This window comes from Peromyscus californicus, unplaced genomic scaffold (assembly GCF_007827085.1).
Source record: "Peromyscus californicus insignis strain IS unplaced genomic scaffold, ASM782708v3 Scaffold_21__1_contigs__length_65335640, whole genome shotgun sequence".
NCBI classification, from domain to species: Eukaryota; Metazoa; Chordata; class Mammalia; order Rodentia; family Cricetidae; genus Peromyscus; species Peromyscus californicus.
Genome location: NW_026294514.1, coordinates 50,804,328 through 50,827,555, shown reverse-complemented (window position 1 = coordinate 50,827,555; position 23,228 = coordinate 50,804,328). Strand labels below are relative to the sequence as shown.

Below are 23,228 nucleotides of genomic sequence, written 5' to 3'. Positions count from 1 at the left end.
TATTTGGATTTTTAATTGTATACAGTGTTGGGAGAGGCAGTACGGGGTGCAACATACTTCTGGGGATGGGAAAAGCAGCTTGTGGGGGACATTCATCCAGATGAGCATTTATCCCCCGCAGGAGGCATTAGTGCTTGTACTATAGGTTCCCTTGCAGTTCTAAAACACTATGTATTGACACAAATCTTGGAATTTATGTGACTGGCCTGGTATCTGGAGCTGCGTGGGTCCTAGCAAGCAGTCACTGGGATGAGCAGATTTTCAATTAGGGTTTTCATACAAAGAGGGGTATTGTATAGTTTATATAATTTTTTAGAGGATTAATTTTCCATGCATCAAATTTCACATTTTATGGCAGCACTTATGTAATAGATTATGCTTCTTGTGTTATAGTTCTACTCCAAAAATTTCAAAAAACTTTTGAGTAATTAATTTTGCTCCTGCTTTAAAATTTTTCCATTAAAACCTTAGGGAGAAGTTTCTTCATTCTCAGTCTCATTTCTGAGCATATTCGGTATACTATCTGCAATGCTGGAGGCAGCTTTTACTTAGTCAAGATGTATTTTAATTTATACTATGGAATAATGCTAACATGAAGTATCAGATAATTTGGACTCATTGAGAAACACAAAGACCTTTTATGAAGTGACCAGAACGATGTTTTGCGGTGCCAGGATTGAAACCAGACAGACAGCATTATGTACTTCGGAAAGAGCTTCCACCTTAGCCCTTCTTGAGATCTCAAGAGTGCCTGGGTTCTATCAGTTGTTTGAGTAAGACCAGGCAACACAAAACGGAGGTCAGAGGATTGTGGGAGTTAAAGGTCCTACGGATGGTTCAGTCAGGATTAGTTAAGGGGTGTCTCTGTTTTTTGTCCTTGGCTTTAATGACTATTCCACATGGCCTAGAGACATGAATGACCCTGCCCATGCAACCTTACAGCAAGCAAGGTTTGAGAACACATTTTATTACAAGCATACTTTTCCTATTCTTTTAAACATGCTTACCTTGCAAGATTAGAAGAAATAGTAGATTATTTATGAGTGGCACAGGCTAATGTTTTCAACAAAACTGATTTGCCAATATATGGATCTTTTAAAGAGAAAAATTTTATTTTATACTAAAGCTGCAGCTATGGCGATTTTTCTACATACTACTTATGGGTAGAGTTGGTTCTAATGCAAAGAGACAGGCTGATAGATAGCGTCTTGTTCATTTTTGTCTAAGTCTGAAATACTCAACACGTCTTGCCAATAAGGAGAAGAAAATCCCAAGCAGTCAAAAGTACTTCACCCAAGACTGTTCAAGGCTCACACACATAACGATAATGCAAAGCTTAAAACTCTGTTTAACCCACTGTACCTTTCAGAGCCTTCTGGCTCTGTGGCGACAGCAATATGTCCACCGGGTGACAGGGAGTTTCTGTGGGGTCACTTTTGTTCTCACTTTCTTCAGGGTGTCCCCTTGATACAGTCCTTTGGCACTCTGCTGGTTCCTGTTCGAAGTCGTTCAGTCCAAGACTTTTGTCACCTTTACTACTATTTGGATCTGTGTCACCGGTTAGCGTCTTATCCATAAGAAACAGCTTTTCTGTAGCATGTCCTGTACAGGCAGACCCAGCGGAGTCTGGTGGAAAGTCCATTTGAGAACAGATTTCATTCTGATTCTCACCAGGTAGGTCTTCAAAATCTCCGTGGCACATACTGTTCACCACTGGTATTTCGACATTTTCCTGATAGCCTGTTGCCTCTCTAGGGTTTCTTATTGCCGTGGGGCAGTTAGAATCAACTGTGTCTTCGCTGCAATTTTGAGTGGCAACTCTCTGCTCGAACTCATCAGTTATGGAGGCCAGGTCTGGCGCTTCTGTCTCTACATGATTTGCAGGGTCCTCTGTTTGATCCCATCCCACAGAGCTGTGTATATCGCCATGAAGTGGGCTCTTCGAAGCTAGGCTACTGCAGGGTGCAAGCCCCACAGTTGGAGTCTGTGTGCTCTTGCTTTCCAATAGCTGTGCGTTTGCAGAAGAGTCACTGTGTGACACAGCCTCATTAATGTCTCTGTAAGTCACATCACCATGTACTTTCTCCTGCTCTGTCTCAACCCCAATATATTGGCTAAAGGAAAATGCGTTCTCAGGAGTCTCTACAAGCTCTGAATGTCTTGTGCCCTGGTGAGATGGACTGAGCAAAGGAGAAGGCTTCAGAACATGTTCACTGACAGGGAAAGAAGAACTTGACTTGTCACATTCTTCTGCTGTTAGAGTTCTGTCGCCTCTGCAGCTGGTGTTGCCTGATTTTTCTCCCAAGAGTTGCATGGTTAGAAAAGACAAAGGACAAAATTCAGAGTCTGAGGCATCCTGGATGGGAATTACACCACCCATAGTACTTAGGGGACCATTTGTTCCTGCTGTGCATGGCCGTACTTGAGAATCCGAGGTGATATTTTCCTTGACATGAGAGCTGCTTTTTCTCTCTTTATCCACATCCCTAGAATCCTCAAAAGACATTTTATTTAAATCCATATTATTTAAACTTGTGGTCCTTAAGGTTTCAGATGAGGTAGGAAGACAAGAGTCAGCTGTGAAGAAATGTTGCTTTTGGGGATTGTCTTGAATAATTTCAAGGACCTTCTGCTGAGATGTGGCAGAATCTTTCTCTTCTGAACCATCTGAGGCAGAAGGCAGTGTGTTGGGTTTCTTTTCCTCCCTCCTGAGAGGTGAGCTTAGAGAAACCACAATTTTGTCTGAATCCTCTTTCTGGACAATATTCACACTACAGGGAACGTCATGCAAACCATGTGAACCCTGGTTCTGGTTTTCAAGGCTCCAGTTTTCAGGGAGATTTATGGCAGGCTGTGAAGGAGACTGACAAGGTTCTTTCGTGGTTTGATTCAAGTAACTTTTTCTAGGTTTTGTCGATTTTCCTATGCTTTTAGGATGAGATACATGGATGGATATGTTCTGTTTTTTACTTGCATATTCAACCATTATTTCTTTTCCTGCAATGTTTATGTTTATTGAAGGGATCTCACTTCTAGAAAGCTCTCCTTTGCATGCAGGTGGTACCTTGTGCTTGAACTCTTGTGCTAATACAGATCTATATTTAGGGAAGTGGCCCCGAGCTGGGGAGCCTCTCTGTGCTTGCTGGACAGAATAATGCTGGTGACATGTTGGACATCGCTTTTTCATTGGAAACTGAGCTCCTGTTTTATACAAAACACTTTTCGTGGTTTCCACTTGTACATTGAAAGCTCCACATTTGACTTCTGTAATAAATTTGCCTTTTGTTGGCTTTAAGGCTTCAACTGTGTTTGGGAAATCCAGTGTTGTAATTTTCCCCGATAATGATTTTTCACAGTCATTAAACATGGCCACTGGTAAGACTTCTTCTAGTGGATAAGAGATGGCCGAAGGAGGGTCATCATTCTCCATCCTCTTGTGTATTTTGCTGTCAGATGGAGGTTGTTTCTCATCTTTGGGGAGAAAAGAGGAATTCTGTTTTCCATTTATAGAAGTAGATACACACTCATCTCCATTTTCCTTCAATTTCCCTAATGCCCCAGTCTGATGAAACACAGCCTCTGAAGTGTGTCCCTTTATGTCCTTTTCAAAATCTTTCACATTTTTTTGACATGTTTGACCAGATGGCTGAGACGTACCTAAAAAGGAAGGAGAAAGGAAGGAAAAATGTTTTATGTCCACTTAAAGAGCAGATGTTACAAATCATAGGATGAATATAGGAAGTAAGTATTTTGGGTAACACAGTTTCCCTCAGTTTTCATGAAAATCCATTTCAAATGAATGTCTTATTTTAAATTAAGTATCCTTGGATACATAAAATAACACTTGTAGTTTAGAAAATAAACTTAACTAAGCTTTATTCAAAGACAACTTCTGAATTGGAGAGAAATTCATGCTTCAAAAAAAAATGTATGCCACTAAAATTTTAATGCAACTTCCTAATAAGAAACAAATTGACATGTCCTGAAGTTTTAATCTAATATTAATCTATAGGCTATGTCAAACTCCATATAATTTCATAGATTTAAAAATGCTGGTAAAGAGCTTGGAAGAGAACTCAGTATGACCTATATATAGAATGCCTTTCAAACACATCACATAGATTCTATTACCTATACTTTTTAAAGGGTATCTTCACAAATGCAAACTCCTGTGGTATCCAAACAATGTTTACAAATAAAATAGGCTTGGTACACATATTTAGTTCTAGTCAAAAGTTGCTGTGGGGGAAAGAGATTGCTTACTGCCACATTCTCTTGTTTTCTAAGAAAGTACTAGAATCTCTGTTCGTATTTTTCAAAGTCACTTAATTCTTGAGGATTGGCTCACACTACTAAAAATTTCTCTAAAGTTTGATGCCAATGCATGAAAAGACCACATATAATCCAGGGAATGTCAACTGGTAACTTGTGTTCTTCTACTTCAAAGTGCTATTTTACTTTTACTCTATGAAGTTTGTTGACATGGACATGAGGCATCTGCTCTTATACAAACTACCATGGACAAAATATGAAGATACCATAGTGTATTTCAAATAATACATGAGGAGATTGTTAAAGAAAACAGAAGAATGACAATAGCCACTAGTGCCTTGACAATCAATGAAACAGATGTTCACAGGGATAGCTTAAATATATTTTGTCATTGATTGATTGATTGATTCATTGATTGATTGATTGTGTGTGTGTGTGTGTGTGTGTGTGCACCATGACATGCATATGGAAGTCAGAGGTCAACTTGAGGGAATCAGTTTGACACAGAGATTAATCTCAGGTCACAAACTTGGGTGGCAAACATACCATCTCACTGGTTCCTTAAAAGGGATATTGTTTTAACAAGCTGATTAAGTTAAAAATTGGTAATTTTTAAAAATAAGTTTGTCTTAAACATTACAGATTTAAACATAGTATACATCTATTTACATAGCATATACAATGTGCATAGTTACATAAAACCCTACACGGAGAGGAAATGCCCTTTCCCAGGAAAAGGAGAAAAAGAATACTCCAGACCACTCCATTTGGCACTCCAGTCCTGAAGGAAGGACTTCACTCTTGGCAGTTACCAGGACAATTTCCATGAATCCACTTAAATTTGAAGACTGTAACGTGGGTGTCATGGGAGAGGAGACAGAGAGAAAAGTCTCTCTAAGCCCATTTACAATCAATCATGAACATGGTAACAGTTTATAGACTGACAGATTACCTTCCAGACCTGAAGATTATGATTAAGCTTCAAAATAATGCATTACGCCAAGAGCAATTTGGTATATAACCCTTAGCACTTGATAATTTTACACTTCCAGTAATTTTTGGGTGACCCCATTTCTATGTTGAGCCTGCAGAAGACTAATTGGGAAAGTTATACAGCAATGCTTTAACAGCAGATTTTAATAATGAGGTGGGAGCTTAACTGACTATGTCTAAATAAGTAAATATTCTATTTAAATCTTTTTAGCCTATAATAAAGATGAATAATAATGAATGTATAAATGCATTTATAGAGGTCAAAGCCTGTGGTGGTTTGAATAAGAATGGACCCTATAAACTCATGTGTTTGAATGCTTCGTCATAGGGAGTGGCACTACTAAGATGTATGACCTTGCAGTAGGTGTGGCCTTGCTGGAGGAGGTGTGTCACTAGGGGTGGGCTTTGATGTTTCAAATTTCAAGCTAGGCCTAGTGGGCCACTGTCTCTTCTTGTTGCCTGTGGATCCAGGTGTAGAGCTCTTAGATCCTTCTCCAGCACCATGTCTGCCTGCATGCCACCATGCTTCCTGCCATGATGATAATGGACTAAACCTCTGAACTGTAAGTCAGCTACAATTAAATATTTTCCTTTATAAGAGTTACTGATGTCATGGTGTCTCTTTAAAGCAATAAAACCCTAACTAAGACAAAAGTTGGTACCAAGAGTGGTGTATTGCTGTGAGAGGCCAGACCATGTTTTTGTTTGCAGGAATGTGGACTTTGGGAGTTCAGATTAGAAAAGCAGTTGAATGCTTTAAGTGGAGCTTTGTGGGCCATCCTAGTAGGAGAATGGAAGACAGTGGTGCTAAGGGTCACATTGTCTCTTCACAGCAATAAAACCCTAACTAAGACAAAGCCATTAAACTATTTTATAGCATTTCTTAATACATATCTTCCCCTTCTTACCAATATCTCCGATAATGAACAAAGTATATACAGATGTAGTTAATTTTGTACACACCCTTTACCAAAGCATCAAATTGCACTTACATACTGTAGTATTCAAGAGTTTCCATTTCCTACAGGCCTTTCGTCTTTTCCTTCTCATTTTTGGGAGATGTTTATCTCTTCATTTATCTTTACCTTTTGAAAGTACCAAACTTGAAATTATTTTCAGTCAGAATTTAGATTTCATCAAATTATGAATTAACTCATTTATCAACTTGCCACCATTCTATCTTTGTCTGGCTTCTCTGTAGTATTCTACTTTGACTATATGTTATTGTCCTAAGAATATTTTATCTTCCTATTTAGTTATATCTCAACAATTTATTGAAATAAGACATAACATGTGAAAATTCAAGCATATATAACATATACACATACAAGCACAAACACAGGATTTTAGGTATTTAGGATGCAAATTATAAAGTTACATTGTTTAATGAATTTATTTATTTTTTATTTTATGAGTATAAGTGTTTGTCTGCATGTGTGAATATGCACCCCATAAATGGCTAGTGTCTGCTGAGGCAACAAAGGTTGTCAGATCTCCTGGAACTAGACCTGTGGACTGTTACTAGTTTCCATGTGGGTGCTGGGAAGCAAACCTGGGTCCTCTGCAAGAGGATAATTCCCTTTTCCCTCCACTGTTTAATTGATTAGTTTTGTATTACCTTTTTCTTATACTAATAGAAGAATCTAGCTTTTGTGATTTTTACCTAGGTTGAAAGTCATTAGATTTTTAGCCTCATTCAATTAAGTGGTGAAAGGGAGTTGTTTTGCCTCCATTATGCTATCGTCCTACATACTATATTTGAATATCATGAGACTGGATACACACACTAGCAGAGTCGGCCTTTCTTCCTAGCAGACAAAATTCTTTACCTCTGTTGTAAAACAAAGGATTTTATTCGCTGTTGATGATGTCTTCAGTAACAGCAAACATTGGAAAGAGGAATTTAGGAGAAGGTGTTCTCCTAATTACTCAGGTAGCGCTGTTGGCAGGCATCTGTCTTTGTGTACAGCTATGTCTGATTTTCATTGCCTTTGTGCTTGACAATGATTAAGTGATCTCCACAATCCAAGGAAGGCAGCTTGGATGGATAGGAACAGGGCAGTTTTATGTGCAGGTTTGAGTAAGCTCTGTCTATGGATCAACCAGCCAAGATGCTCATTACTCCAAATTAAATAGGGCTGGCTTATGGCTAGTTTTAGTAAAAATGTACTTAGATTCCCCTCAACTTATTTTTCTCCTCATCCTTCACATCATGGTATCTATTGATTCCAAATCCTCCATATTCCAAACAGTATGGTAGTGTTATAACTTTCTGCATTCTAACTTTTTTCTTCCTTAGAGAACCTTTATTCTCTGGAAAAATTGACATTCATTGGCACTTCCAGCTGTCTTTTCTATTCTCTCTCCCCCTATGAGCATGAATAAGTTCTTATAGCTGATAGAATAAGCAATATTTTCTCCTTAGAAAGACAATGTGGGAATTCAATTTGTTATCATTGTCATATATGTATATTGGGTTTTCAGACTTTGAAAATGCTTCAAAAGAAGTTGTGTGGTTTATAAATTATTTCTTTATGGTTCTATACAGTGGGAGCAGAAAATGAAGTGGTCCCATTACATTCAGCAGAGAACCCTTTGGATGTAGACTCACGAAATCTGGGCTTGTTCTGGCTCAAATGCCTATTCAACACTTCTTACAATCTCTGTGAAGCTGTTTTCTTTACCTCTGAGATAGAAATGGGAATATGTTCTTCTTGAAGGGGTTGTCTTAAAAAAAAATAGAAAATGCTATAAATCATTCTGGTCAAATGACTCCAGTTACTCTCTATGTAATACTGTATGTGCATATTTAATAAATTACATTTAAAACTAGCACTGTACAGTGACTTCAAGGTCATCTCATACAAGGCTGTCATTTTGAAGATGAGAAACCGAGACTCAGATGAACTGGATCTAGACCCAGGTTATTGGGAATTAGCTGAACTTTCTTTTTGAGTAGACACACATGGTTTAGATGCCATGGATTGCTTCCGTTCATACAGTGAAATTTTACAGTTGATTTGTGTTTTAGCTGTGAGAAAGCACAACTTTGTTACAGAAAATTTAATGTACTGTTCAGTGTGTACCCAGTGTTTTGCACAGTGCTTGGCATATAAATATGCATGCATATATGAATTTGATGGTCTGTGCCAACACGCGCCTAATTACGTTTTACTATAGTGCCCTTTCTTGTGTCTAAATGTATTTGATTTGTTGTCAGATAATAAAAGTTCTGGTTTTATAACACAAATTGTTGAAAATTTCCCCTACACGAATACATTTTTCTGCTTCTACAAGAGGCACCAAAGTTAGCTCACGGCAGTGCCCAGAATAATTGGCTTATATGAGTCACATGAGCAGACTGAAGGGTATAATTAGTCCTCCAGTGTTGGAAGCAAAGTGTATCTCTGTTTGTCTGGTTAGCACAGCATGCTGCAACCACATTGTCTACTGAACCTTAATAAAATGAGGGGTTGGAGGAGCTAGTTGTTCCCTAGTATCCCCGACTCCTGTTTCTATATTTTTGTCCCATGTGACCCCCTTCTTCAAGACTTTCAATTATTTGAATGCTTTCTCTATTCTCTCTACTTTCTTTAGAAAAAGAAAAAAAAAATCCTAACAAACCTATCTTTGAGTCCTCAAAGAAAATAACTAAGGGAGAGGAAGAATGTTTTTACAACCTTAAAGAATTCTACATTTTTGAAAAAGATTTAGAGTTGTTATCATTAGAAAAATCATAATAAAATCCTCATACAAATCATAATAAAAATTTTTTAACTTCATACGGAGATGCTATAGTTATCCCAAAGATTCCCTGCAAAAGTTAATAACACTTTCTTATTTCCTCTCTCTTAAGCAAGAGTTTTTATTTCTTCCTCAGCCTCCTACCGCCCTTCTTCCTACACGTAGGAGGATGAACTTACCACTTAGTTTATGCTAAAATGAAGCTGACCGTGAGTCTCTCTGCTTTCCAATCAACATGGCAAATTTCTTTGCATTGGTATCATACGCTATCAAATTTCTTCTTTTGTGGATGATGTAAGCATTTCCTGATGATGTAAGCATCTCTGGATCATTTTCTTTGCAGTTATTATCTCCTCTGCCTAAGTGTCAATTTCTCTCTTCAGCTTGACTTCTCCATCAGCTGTCATGTACCTAGACAACAACACATATTGAACAATTTGACTGTTTTCTGACTCAACACTCTTCGCCTTTCATCTTTTTCTCAAGTTCCCTTCAAACAGCCTATTATCTCCTTGGACTCCATTGACAGGACTCTTGTCTAGGTTACAACTGATACCCAGATTGCTAAAACTCAGTCACTTCTTGGTTCTCAGTCCATTCATACACTAAGTATCATTTCACGTAGAAGAGAAGCACTTCATTCCTCTTGTATCTATTCCTATGGGATTTCAGCTTCATGAAGCCACACTACCCTGACACTGTAATGGTCCATTAGTTCCTCTTCTGAAAAATTGGCTGATCATCCCTTGCGTAGTCTAATTTTTGACATTCCTTTTATTTCATCATCAACTCTCTTCCTGAGAAATTTTTTCCATGTCTTTGTAGACAAATTTCTAAAATGGTCTTATTAAATAAAAAAAACACGGAGTCAAATATAGGGGCGAAAGCCTTAGAGAGATCAGGGAAACAGTCACCTTACCTCACCCAACTCTGCAGCTTCCAAACGTGAGTTACTGCCCATCTACCCACATCTATACGCCTTGGGTTCTGCCATCTGATTTGCTCTTTCCGTTCAGCTATATCACTTCCTCTTCCTACACAGCTCTGTCACTTCCTGTCTGTTTGTACTGACCTCCGGACCTCCATGGTTAACTAGTTTGGGAATTTAAGGCGTGTGCCACCACACCTGGCTCTGTTTCCAGTGTGGCATTGAACACACAGAGATCCTGCCTGCCAAGGGATAGGATTAAGGGCGTGTCTACCCTTGTTGCCTGACTTCTTTGTTTACTTAAAATGTTTTTCTATTTCCTCTGATCTCCAGGCACAAATTAAAATATCATCACATTTCAGCACAAATAAAATATCACCACATGTCTTTAACATCATTGTTTCAAATCTAAAGTTTATAACTTCACTCCTGAATTTCTTAATCTCATATGGTAAGAAGGGACACATAGTTAAGTTGATGTGTCCTCCTGAAAATCAAGCTGGAATTTTACTCAAACTAATGTCTCCACCTGAGTCCTTGGTGACCTGTGCATCAATTTTCTCCTATGAAGCTGTCTAGTCTCCATCAGTGGCAGCTCCATCCACTCAGATACAATCAAACTTCTGTGCATCGTCTTAGATCCTCCTCCTTAACCTGCTCTTCCCATTCACCAGCAAGTTTGTCTTATTCTGTCTCCAAGAGCACACGCAGCACATGTATAATACATAAACAAATATTTAAAATCTGCATTATTGCAACAGCTTTTCCAATGCTTTTCTTCTAAATTCATATCCTTTTATGATTTACCGAGAAGCCAGTTGATTTTTTTTTAAACAAAAACTAAATCACACCACTTCCCTGTTTAATTATCTTTAAGGACTCCCATTTCATATTTAAGAAGTTCTAAACACTTTATTTTTTTATATGGATTTAGTTCTATCAACAAATAAAGTGTATCACTACTAGGCCTTAGGATATATACTGAGGAATCCATTCCATTACAGATTTCCTGGGTTTCTATTTTTCATGAATATTTGTTGTGTTGCAAGAATCAGTGGAAGAGCTCAGAAAAGTTGCAGTGACTGCTGTTGTATAAACTGAGTCCTATCATATCTGGTGTGTTGTATTTTATGAGCTTCTTTCCCAATGGGCTTTGTCTCATTATGTTAATACACAGAAGAATAAGGAAGAGTGCAAGCAGGAAATGCTAGTACCGTGTCTCTACTGCAGAACTGAGACATGGTATCATTATGCTCAGAAAACAGAAAGGTATTCTTAAAATTTTCTACTGGTATAACAGTGCTGACAAATTACTTAAAAATTCTTCTATTTTTTTTTTTTTGCTAAGGTGAACCGTTTTCTTGAAACATTGAAATATAATATTTTATTACCAATAAAAGAAGAAATATTCACAAAGGGTAGATAATTACCACTATTAAAATTCTAGGAGGCTAATTATGGAATAAATTCATATGTTAAAAGCTCAAATTCCAAGGCAGGATATCATCCAGTCCCCTTTGTGAAGCACACCAGCTATAGTTTTCTACAAAAACAGTAAGGAATCAATGTTTTATATAACAATTTCTAGATCTTAGCACAAAGACGATAAGTGCTTGTGTTTCTGTGTGCACATGCATACACACACACACACACACACACACACACACACACACACACACACACACACACACGTAGAGGCCAATGGTAGATGTGATGTGTCTTCCTCAATTTCTGTCTATGCTGTCCAGTTTTATATCGACTTGACACAAGCTTGAGTCATTTTGGAAGAGGGACTTGCAATTGAAAAATACTTCCACCAGAGGATCATGGGTAAGCCTGTGGTCCATTTTCTTGATTGATGATTGATGTGGGAGGCTCCAGTTCTCTGTGGGTGGTGCCATTTCTGGGCTGGTGGTCCTGGGAGCTTTAAGAAAGCAGACTGAGCAAGCCATGGAGAACAAGACAGTAAGCAGCCCTTCTCTGTGGCTTCTGCTTCAGTTCCTGAATCCAGGTTCCTGCTCACTATGAGGCTTAGATGATGAACTACAATCTGTAAGAGCAAATAAACCCTTTTCTTCCCAAAATGCTTATGACCACAGTGTTTGATCACAGCAATAGAAACCCTAAGTCATGCTCCATCTTAATATCTTGAAGAACCCAGAGCTCATTGATCTGAGTAGGCTGGAAGTATCTTGAAGAACCTGGAGCTCATTGATCTGCCTAGGCTAGAAGGCCAAAGGGCTCCAAGAATCCTGACTCCATTTTCCCAGCACTGGAATAAAAGACACATGCTGTCTGTCACTCCTGGGTTTTCTGTGGATTTGGGGAACTCAAGCGAAGGTTCTCATGATTTTGTGAAAAGCACTTTACTGAGTGAGCTATTTTTCCAGGAAACGGTACTATTTTTTTTTTAACCCATACATGTAAAACAAATCCTGAAAAGTCCAATTTGAATGCATTTGATCTGAGTAACATAATAAATATGTAGATTTACAGTCCTATCTTCAAGATTTAGGATCCAAGCATATGCATTTTTAATACGCACCCATTCTTCTGCTCCACATGTCCTAAGGCTTTTGATTCCAGGGTTTTGAGTTGGCCCACCCCAACATCTACCCCATCTATGACCCGCTGCAGTATGTGAAGGGACCAGTCCTATAGAACCATAGCCACAGGATCTCCATGACTCAGGGAAACAGCAGGCTATCTGAGAGGAGATTTGGTGAGGGTCCAGTATTGATCATGAAGCAGAGGCCAGAGGCTTTGAACCAGACCAACAACTCATTTCAATGAACATTTGCAAGTACAGCTGCCTGGGCAAAAGAGTATATTGAGTGACACACTGCAGCTTGCAATGCCTCTATGACAAATGAGTATGTGGTGGAGAGGTGGGTAAGATGGAGGAGTAGACTTTTTTGTTTTGTTTTGTTTCTGTTTCTTTTGTCAGGGAGGCTACTACAAGGGTGGAGAACAGACACAGAAGGACTGGGGAATGAATGGGATTGGAGTACACAATGTGAAATTCCCAAAGAATCAATAAAAAACTGTGAGATTAAAAGACAAAAGATAAAATTGGACCAGGTGAGTGGAACTCTATCCAGAGAATCTTGGCAGCGTTAAGATGTCAGTGTCTGGAAGTCCTGAGGATACCTGCCATGGATTCAGCTCTGCTGTGTTCTACCCTTTGTCCCTTCTGCCTATCCTTGCACACTAAAGCTTATATATTTCTCAATGTTGTTTTGGTTTAACAGCAGGCTCTATTTCTTCCTGTATCAACAAGTTTCTAGGAAGAAGACTCAGTGACAGATAATTAAATTCCCCCCTCAGTAGTCCCGGGGATGTTCACAGGCTGTACCCAAACCGTGTTCTAATCTCAGGTGTTACCTACCCAATATCCTTTCACCTCCTGCTAACCATGACTTGTGACAAAAATCTAGCAAGTCAAATTAGCAGGCCAGGGCTGCTGGAGTTAAGAAGACAAATCATGTTGACTTTTTGATTGCTTGCATTTCCTGTGACATTGTGTTGACATTCAGCTTCACAGAGTCAAGGGTTCCTGTGCTTTAAACCTAACTGCCTGCAGGAGCTGAAATTGTTGGTGAGTGCATGGGGGATTACAACACAGTGGAAGTGTTTGGATTGCTCAGTGCAAAACCCTGCAGCATCTCCTTGTATTCCTGCCTGAGACTCAAGGAATGTTGATTTATAACCACACTGATCAATTCTAAACAGTAATAAAAATCTCACAGACTATTAATAAGTACCAAGCTATCTTCACAAAGCCCTGCTTTGCTTATTGGAAGCTAAGAAGTGTCTGTGACTTAATATTACATATACAAGTCTTTTTTATGAACACGATGAATTGTTATTTAAAGTGCTTTAATGGCAATAATATTGCCCGGTACTTATTGAGCCCAATATTGTAAACAATATTTAAATAACTGTGAGCAATATCATACCTCATTGCTTGTTCATAATTTTAATGTTAGGTACCTTGAAATTATTTCTCACACCAAAATAAATATTTTGGTAAGAGTATTAATGTAAGAAATATAAAAGTGCCCCAAAGAGGCTTGAACTAAAAGTCCTAATAGAGAAATTGCTGATAAATTTGGAATTACCACTTAAAATGTTTTCTATGTTCAGTTTGTCCATTAATAATGTTCTGCAATATAATCCAAACTAATATATTTGTTTATAAGCAAGAAGAAGGTGTTTTTAAAAAGTTATATGCTTGGTACTTTCTGCATACCTTTTGTTTATTTGTTTGTTTGCAAATTGACCTGCAGGAAGGCTCAGTGTGTAAAGGGTTTCTGCAGAGCCTGATGACCTGAGTTTGAGCCCTGAACCCACGTGGCGGAATAAGAGAACAGACTTCCATACGTTTTCTGACCTCCATATACTGCTATGGGGGGGGGTGTGAGTGCACACATACGCACGCACACGAACACTAAATTAATAGCGTTTGAAAATTGCAATCTGGCCAATGGTGAAGGGAAATAAAAAGTTGCTTAGGATTGATTAATTTGCTGGGTTACTTGATTACTTGATTAATTTAGGACCGTTTATATTAGACAAATAATCAGTGCTAACATTCCACCTCAGATTCACTGAAGTCTGGCAATTCTCATAGGAATATCAGTGCACATTTGACAACACACACGCATTTCACAAATCAAATCACATTCAGAACTCTTATTCTGCACTTTGCAAAAATAATCAAAAACCAGACTGTGAACAAAGTCCACTTTATGAAAGAGCTTAGAAGCCCATCCACCAAAGTTACATGTCTATTGTATCATTTGAAAGAAATCTGCAAACTTAGGAATTGAACAACTTTTCCCCAAAAGAGAAAGAAGCCAACACTATTTTATGAGCATCCTAATTCTAAGTTCATTCCCAGGTTACTAAAAACTTACTGAATAATGAAAAGGCTTTCTATTAAAATTAATATAAAGGTCAACTGCTAGAAAGGACAAATAAGGACAGATGGTAGAGATTTATTTTTTAGCTTAATTTCCAAATAAAAGGGTCTAGTCTACTTATTTGGTATTATAAACTTATACTAGGAGAAATGAGGTTAAAATTCTCAGAGAGGAAATGGAGTTTAAAAATTATCTGATAGTTAAATTCTTTTTTGTTTTGTTTTTGTTTTTTGAGACAAGGCTTCTCTGTGTAGCTCTGGCTGTCCTGGAACTCACTCTGTAGACCAGGCTGACCTCGAACTCACAGAGATCCATCTGCCTCTGCCTTGTTCTCAGACTAAAGATATGTATCACCATTGCCAGGATTAATAGTTAAATTCTTTTTTTTTTTGTTTTTCGAGACAGGGTTTCTCTGTGTAGCTTTGCGCCTCTCCTGGAACTCACTTGGTAGCCCAGGCTGGCCTCGAACTCACAGAGATCCGCCTGGCTCTGCCTCCCGAGTGCTGGGATTAAAGGCGTGCGCCACCACCGCCCGGCTAATAGTTAAATTCTTAATGAGAAAATGAGGATCTCTCTGAATCCTAAGTGATGAAAGAAATCCTGCAGAGAAAATGTATATTGTCATAAAAATCTTGGGGCACACCAGATCATCTGGCAGCAACATTATTTTTTATAAGGTCTGATTAGAGATTATTTACTCCACATAAAATGGCCAGAATATTCTGCTATAAAATGACATGAATCATATAGCACTTGAGATTAGTATTAAAAATGTTATGTCCTTAACTTTTTCTTTCTTGAGCTCAGGTTAATATTTTAGATAATTAATACAAGGCACAAATGAACACTCAAGGAGTACTAACGATACAATGAAGAAACATTCTATGGATACAGAGGAAATCATTTTGATTCTCCTTAGTAGGTTTAATTTTGCAATAGAAACAAGGCAGAGCATAGGAATTCCAAACAAGGTCTACAGCTTAGAAACGGCACTGACCCTTTCTGCATTTAGAGTGAATTTCAATTATGCTTAGACGCTTTGCTTGTCATGTGCATTTTCCTTGCTTTTCAAATGCACAATTTATTTGGAATAACCACATTAGGATATGGATAATGCCTCTTCAAATGAACATGTGATGTCTTTCTTAGCATAAATAAAGGTGGCCTACATACATTGTTTAGGCTAATTTTCTGGAAGTCTCCATCTTCTTTGTTCACGGAATAGGTTACAAATACGGTTGGATAGTTTGCCATTGGAAGGGAACATTGTTAAACTTGTCTTCATATAAAGCATTCAAGTCATTTTCCTTGGCTATTATCCTTTGTCAAACCAACATTTCAGACCAGCAAATATTAAAAGAGATACTATTTCAATTCTGAAATATACACATACATATAATCATACATACATATCATAATATGCTTACCTGGGCAAGGCCTTCACACTGATAAAATTCAAGTATGTAGTTTGAAAGGCAAAATGATGAAGTAGGATTTGAGTGGCGAGTCTTATTCTATTTTGGTTTTATCTGGGTTTTCTAGGTCCCAAATCTGATTAGCATATTTAATCTTATGCAGTGTCAGGAATGGTTTACCATCCCTTAATCAGTCTATTATTAGCTGTCTTAATTGCTCCTAATAGCTTATTTTTAGACACACCTTTAGTATACATAATGCACTGTGGGTTTTTATGGTTTAGAATTTTGGTAGGGGTGTATGAGAAACATAGGAATGGTATGCACGTGGTACATACAAAGAAACCTAAACCAACATGAAAATTTAAATGATCTAATATAGTTGGTTGTTTTACTCTTTGCTCTTTTGGGGGGCCTGCCACCCAGCTCCCAAATAATCACACATGGAAACTTAATTCTTTCTTATGAATGCCCAGTCTTAGCTTGACTTGATTTTTGCCAGCTTTTCTTAAATTATCCCATCTACCTTTGACCTCTGGGCTTTTACCTTTCTCTATTTCTGCATATCTTTTTTTTCCTTCTTATTCTGTGTCTAGATATGTGGCTAGTGGCTGGCCCCGGGTGTCCTCTCCTTTTCTTGTTCTATTTATTCTTTCTGCTTGCCAGCCCTTCCTATCCTTCCTTCTGCCTTGCTATTGGCTGTTCAACTCTTTATTAGACCAATCAGATGTTTAGACAGGCCCAGTAACACAGCTTCACAGAGTTAAACAAATGCAACATAAAAGAATGCAACACATCTTTGCATTATTAAACCAATGAACACATCTTAAAATAATATTCTACAACAGTCTAATTCATTGTTTATATGAGTTGGGTTAATTAATAAGAGGTTGTCATGTCTTTGTGTTGCTGTCAGGGATGGAAGCCGCATATGGCATAATGGTAATAGCTGATAGAGAATTTTATCTGGAAGGCTAGAACTGCAGTCCCATTTCCACATTCCATGATTCAGAATTTCTGAAATTCCATGAAAGGTGTGGTGTAGTTTAGGATTTTCGAACGAACAAGAAGAATGATAGCTATTTGTACTGTTATGGAAGGAAAGGAGGAATAGAATTGGAAGAGGAGACACATTTCCCAGAGGCATCTTAAAACTTCCAAACACCAACACTTCAGCAACCCTCAAAGTGAAGCCTGGTGTCCTAGACTGGCTACAAAACTGAAGGCAAAATTGGTGACAACAGACACATGAGCTGTTCCTTTGTGTTCCAAAGCTAAGGAAAGCTAAATGGTGAACTCAGGTAATAACTGTGGTTAACCAATCCTGTCAAACACCCATCCTGAGTTTGGGGCTGCATGCCACAGCCTTTAATTGAAGGCAATGTTAAAGCTAACAGAAACGGAATGTGGTTAGCTATTTCTCTGTTAGCTGGGAGTGGAATGTAGTTTTTGTGTCTAAGGTTCTTGTTGTTCTGGGCAAGCACAGAGTTCATTCCCATTCCTGTAATAGCCTGTGCAAAGCTCTGGGGCTCATGATTCTGTGTTCTCTCTCTTTGTGCTCATCTGACCTTCCATGCAGAATGACCCCACTTAGACCTTTAAAAGCTACCTTGGCCTGTCCTCTGTACTCGTGTTCATTCTTTAGTAAGACGTCATTGAGGGCAGATGTTCTTAACCTTAGATGTCTCACCCAAGCACCAAGGCGATGCTCCAGTTCTCCAGGAATAGTAGCATATGATGTTGGACATAATTATTAAGGTTATTTTTATCTTTCTGGAAAAAAAAATTGAGACAAGGAGAGAAAGTCTCACTGTGTAGCCCAGGCTTGTCTTAAACTCAAGACACATGAAGCAGTTTCAGCCACCCAAAGGCTAGGATTACAGCATGCAACACCATACTGGGTCCCTAAGATTATCTTTATGAATGTTATTAATGTATAAAAATTAGCAATATCTATGATTCTTTTCAAGATATTCTTCAAGATTTTCAATACACAAGTTTCAAAAAGAAGTGCTGAGTTGAAATTGGGGAGCTAAATTATGCTAATGAATAGGGCTTTTCCTTTTCCCCAAAGAGGCTTCTTTTAGAAGTGTTGTTGTTGTTTTTTTTTCAGTATTTATTTTATTTTTATTATGAGCATGTTCATGTGGGTGTGGGATGAGTATGTGGGTACAGGTGCCTGCAAGAGGCCAGAGGAGGGCACTGAATCCCCTGAGCTGGAGTTACAGACAGGTATGGTCCTTGACCTGGGTGCTGGGAAATGAGTTTGGGTCCTCTAAAAGATACACTCTTAACCACTGAGCCTCTCCCAGTCCCTTGGAAGTTTTCAGTAAGGCTGAAGAATGAGATGAATTCCCTGGAGGACATCTTCGTGTGTATGATAAAAAATGGATTTGGAATAAAACTGTATGCAGTGAGACAAATTTTGGAAGCAGATGTAGAAAGCAGAGGAGAGGTGGGAAAAGGACGGTAGCAGTGAAGGGAGAGCAAAAGAGAGGAGTGAGGGAAGGGGGAGAGGTAGAGGGTAGAGGAGAGGGAGGAGGGAAAGGAAGAGTGGAGGAGGAGGAGGAGGAAGGGAAGAGAGGAGGAGGGAGAGGAGGAGGAAGTAAGCATGGCTGAGCAGGAGAGGTAGATATGGAGATTCAAGCATTAAGGGTGAAACAGTGCAGTGCTGTGAGGGATTTAAGTGAGGAAGTTGAAGACCATGATGTCTAAACTCACACGCTGGAAAAGACTGCTGACAAAGAGCTACAGAAACAGGAGCCTGCTGGGGAGAAAAGGGAACACAGAGGCACAGCATGGGGGGGGCTGGCTCAGTGACACCCGAGTTGGTGCATCTGATGTGGAAGACAGGCTTGGAAAACAAACACATACTAAGGAACCAGAAGAAATGTGGAGAATAACAGAGGTAGAAGACCCAAACCCCAAAGGACCCAAACTTTAGAGACGTAAAGAGGAAGGTGAAACTGAAAATACCTTGTTCTCTGCACTAATATAAAAAATTTTGAGATACCTCTGCAAAGCACTAACTAACTAACTAACTAACTAACTAACTAACTAACTAACCTGTAGTTTTGTTTAATCTTTAACTTTTTGGAGACCCACCATCCAGCTACCAAATAAATACACGAGACTTATTTTTACTTATATGAATGCCTAGTCTTAGCTTGGCTTTTTTCTAGCTTGCTTTTCTAACTCAAATTATCCTGTTTCTCTTTAACTGTATTTTTGCCTCTGGGCTTTTTGCCTCTCATTAGTCTATATATCTTTATTTCCTTCTTACTTCATGGCTGGCTGTGTGGCTGTGTGGTTGGCCGCTGGCATCCTCCTCTCCTCCTTTTCTTGCTCTTCTCTTAAGCCTAGATTTCTCCTCCTATTTATTCTCTCTGCCTGGCAGCCCTGCCTCTCCCTCTCCTGCCTAGCTATTGGCCATTGAGCTCTTCATTAGATCATCAGGTGTTTTAGGCAGGCAAAGTAACACAGCTTTACAAAGTTAAACAAATGCAACATAAAAGAATGCAAGGCATCTTTGCATCATTAAAACAAATGTTCCACAGCATAAACGAATGTAGCACATCTCAAACTAATTCCACAACACTAGCCAACTAACTAGCTAACTAAATTTGGAGTAGAATACTTGGCCTCAACCTCTGGTTCACCTATTATAAGGAATGTGCCTTTAGGAATGGAATCCTCTGTTTAGACCATTGTTAAATTTGGGATAATATCACCAAGCATTTCATAAGGTAGTTGCAAAGTCCAAGCTCCAAAGCCAAGAAAGAAGATGCAGGAATCGTAAGCAAATGAGGTACACTTTATGCACTAGGGGGAAAGGCTACTCTAGATGCCAATAGGCATACAGGCAGGCACAAGGCAGTGGGCTGCACACAGGTGGGTAAAGTCACCAGTGAAGCCTTGCACATACATGACAAGTAGATACACACAGGCAAAGGCAGAGGCAAAGGCAAAGTCACTTGTTTTGGACCTCAAGGGCATGTTTCCAAAATCTCATGAAGTAACATTCTGCCAGAAATGCTTATTTAATAGGTTACATGACAATTTGCTTCAGGTTCCCTGGGTGTCCAGTGTCAGCCATGTTTTTACTGATTCGTACTGGGTATCTATAACAATGTCATAGTCTCAGCTTCAACAGGCCCCTGTGACCTTCTGTTCTCTACAGTTATACCCTTGTTATTTTTCACATTACTGTAACACAGGACCTGACAAAGGCCACATTAGGAAGGGTATATTTATTTTATCTCAGTCCATCACTGTAGGGAAGGTGTGGCAGTAGGAGGGGAGACTTCTTGTCGCTTTGCCTTCACAATCAGGAGGCAGAGCCACCCACGGTGGTACTCCACTTGCTCCTCCTCCTTAGTCTAGAATTTCAGCCCATAGAATGGGGTCGCCCTTGTGTAGGATGGGTCTTTGCACTTCCAATGAGGACTCGTCCAGAGGCCTGTCTTGTAGGGGATTCTAGATCCTGTCTAGCTGACAGTAATAACCACAGCAGGTTATTTAAAGATAAAACTATTAGAACATTGGTTACATAATATCCTGTGTAAGTCTTACTATGAGAATAAGGTAACCAGAGAGCTTGGTCCTTAGTAGCTGACTATAAATAGGGACCTGCTGTTGTCTGAGGTGAGAAGTTACCTACAGGTTCACGTGTCTAAACACTTGGTCTCTACATGACGGTGTTATTTGGGAAGTGCATGGACCATTAGGAGGGAGAGCCTTGCTAGGGGAAGTATGTCACTAGGGAGAGATCATGAAGTTTTCTGGCTGTGCCTCTCTTCCTGCTCCCTGACTGTGGATCAAATGAGACTACCATCCCCCCATTTGGGCCTCAATGTCTCCTGTGCTGTGACGGATGGGAGCCTCTTGAGTTAGAAGACAGAGTAAAGCTTTCCTCCCTTACCTTGCTTCTAATCAGGTATTTCATCAAAGCAATGAGAAAGCAACTGATAGAAGACCCATGATGTAACATGCAGAAGCAATATGGGAAGAAAGGTGCAAATCACCTATAGAGCCCACAAGAGTGTGAAGAAAATGCACACTCTATCTATTAATATCAAAATGTTAATGATAGACAAAGTGGCTGGGACCTTAAAAGATTAGTATGGCAAATCTAGCAATAGGTACAGAACAAATTAAAGGTCTCCCTGGAAGTGGTTATTAGACACCACTAGAGCCACGGTAACGTTGAGGCTCTCAGACATGTATTTTCTCAACACTGCACAGCACACAGAATTCCCACTGGCTTCACAATTATGGTTATACTTCCAGCGGAGCCCTAACCCAGGATGCAGAGGGGATGGCAGTGGTCAGGACCAACCAAGCCCCTGGGGTTTCAATTTGCACATGGCTTTGGGGCATCTTTTTAAAATGATGCTCTGCTCACAATTTTTCAAAAAACCAAAAACCAAAAAAAAAAAAAAAAAAAAAAACAACAAAAAACCCCAAATGAAACAACAAAGAAATGAATTAGCACCGACTAGAATTTTCAATCCTGTTCTACAGACACAAGGAAATCTAACTCAGAAACTGCAGTAAGCTGCTGGGTAGATGGCATTTAAATCACTGTTGTCTCCACTGACAGAGACGACTCCTGCCCTCCGCCACCTGAGTAAATAAATATTTATAAGGCTCTCTACTAAGTCTGCAGGACACCACACTGCTCCCATAGACGACAATTTCAGGCTAGAGTGAAATAGGCCGGTTAAAAAAAAACCGAAACAACAAAAAACCCCACTGCCTTCCATCAGTTGTTCATTCTCTTCTCTAATACAGGGAAGAGTACCATTTCCAATTTCTACTGCTGGGTGGAAAGTCATCCTGAAATTGAAGCCACTTCCCAGGCTAAGTGGTTAGAAGAAAGTTAATCTGTCAGGACTGAGACAGTAAGTTGGACAAGCATAGTTCCCTTGAGCCACCAGGGGAAGCCAGGACAGTTTTTTATTCCTTCAGCTGCAGTTTTTCTATCAGACGTATAGTAAGAAGAAAAAAAAAATCATTAGCAGATAGGTTTATTTTTTAACTTATATTTTATAATAAAATTTCATAGCCACCCCCAATATTTTGGAGAGCATTACTGGCTTGGGACTTGTGAAAAGGAGAAATGTCCATTGATTGTTGCTTTGGGTTTGTTAAGCAGTAAAATGGGAAACATGGTCTGGTAGGAAGAGAAAAAGTTCGCAGGGCTCCTCCTACCAATGAATAGCTGTATATTCCTTCAGTTGTATGTATGACTAGAACAAGCAACCTCCATACTGGTCCAGTTAACATGTCTAGATGTGTACTCTGCAGCTGAAAGTAAACGCTTTCCAAACACACATTCAGGCTGCTGATTGCACATTTTCCTATGTCGTCTTTGACCATTTGTATTTAAATAACAGCAAAGAATGACTTGAAAATCTGTTACGTGTGACAAAAGTCTGTACAAAATTTAGTCAACACTTCAGCATAGATGGGAGTGGGCCAGGAGGCCTCACTTCTCCTGCAGAGACTACTGGCAGTTAATGTCAGCTGGGGGCGGGGGTTGGTGGGTAGGGGGAAGGGAGTGTCATTTTCTTCTGTGGTGTCCTCACTGATATGGTGCCCATGCTCTAGTAAATAACCCCCTACTCAAGATCGTATGAGCAACTCTAATTACCTCATGGGTCACATGCGGGGCAGCTACCCACCAACCCCACAGTTCCCCAGAGTTTTCTTGAGTGCAAGCAGCAGGAAATATTAGATAGAAGGATTTAGATTGTGGAGATAAACAGAGAGAAAATATAGGATATAAACTTGTTCCAATGGACCCTGACTGTCTCTGCCCCAGGGTATTTATAGAGACGCCAAGAGGTGGAGCGAAAGACCACCCCCACCCCCCAGCACAGCCAAATGTAGACCGTCTCAGACACCTGCACTCAGGCGCATGGTCCAATCATCCTGTCCATGCAGACC

At 39.3% G+C, this 23,228-nt stretch overlaps 1 protein-coding gene across 1 annotated transcript in view; it reads right to left on the bottom strand.

Moving 5' to 3' along the window:
- LOC128117838 (uncharacterized) overlaps nucleotides 1-11,589 on the bottom strand; it is a 118,442-nt gene extending 106,853 nt beyond the window's left edge. The window contains 3 exon segments of the mRNA XM_052750248.1: nucleotides 1,363-3,657; nucleotides 6,258-6,350; nucleotides 9,189-11,589. Of these exon segments, the coding sequence (XP_052606208.1) occupies nucleotides 1,363-3,657; nucleotides 6,258-6,315 (2,353 nt within the window). The 5' untranslated portion in view covers nucleotides 6,316-6,350; nucleotides 9,189-11,589.
- Nucleotides 11,590-23,228: the final 11,639 nt, after the last annotated feature.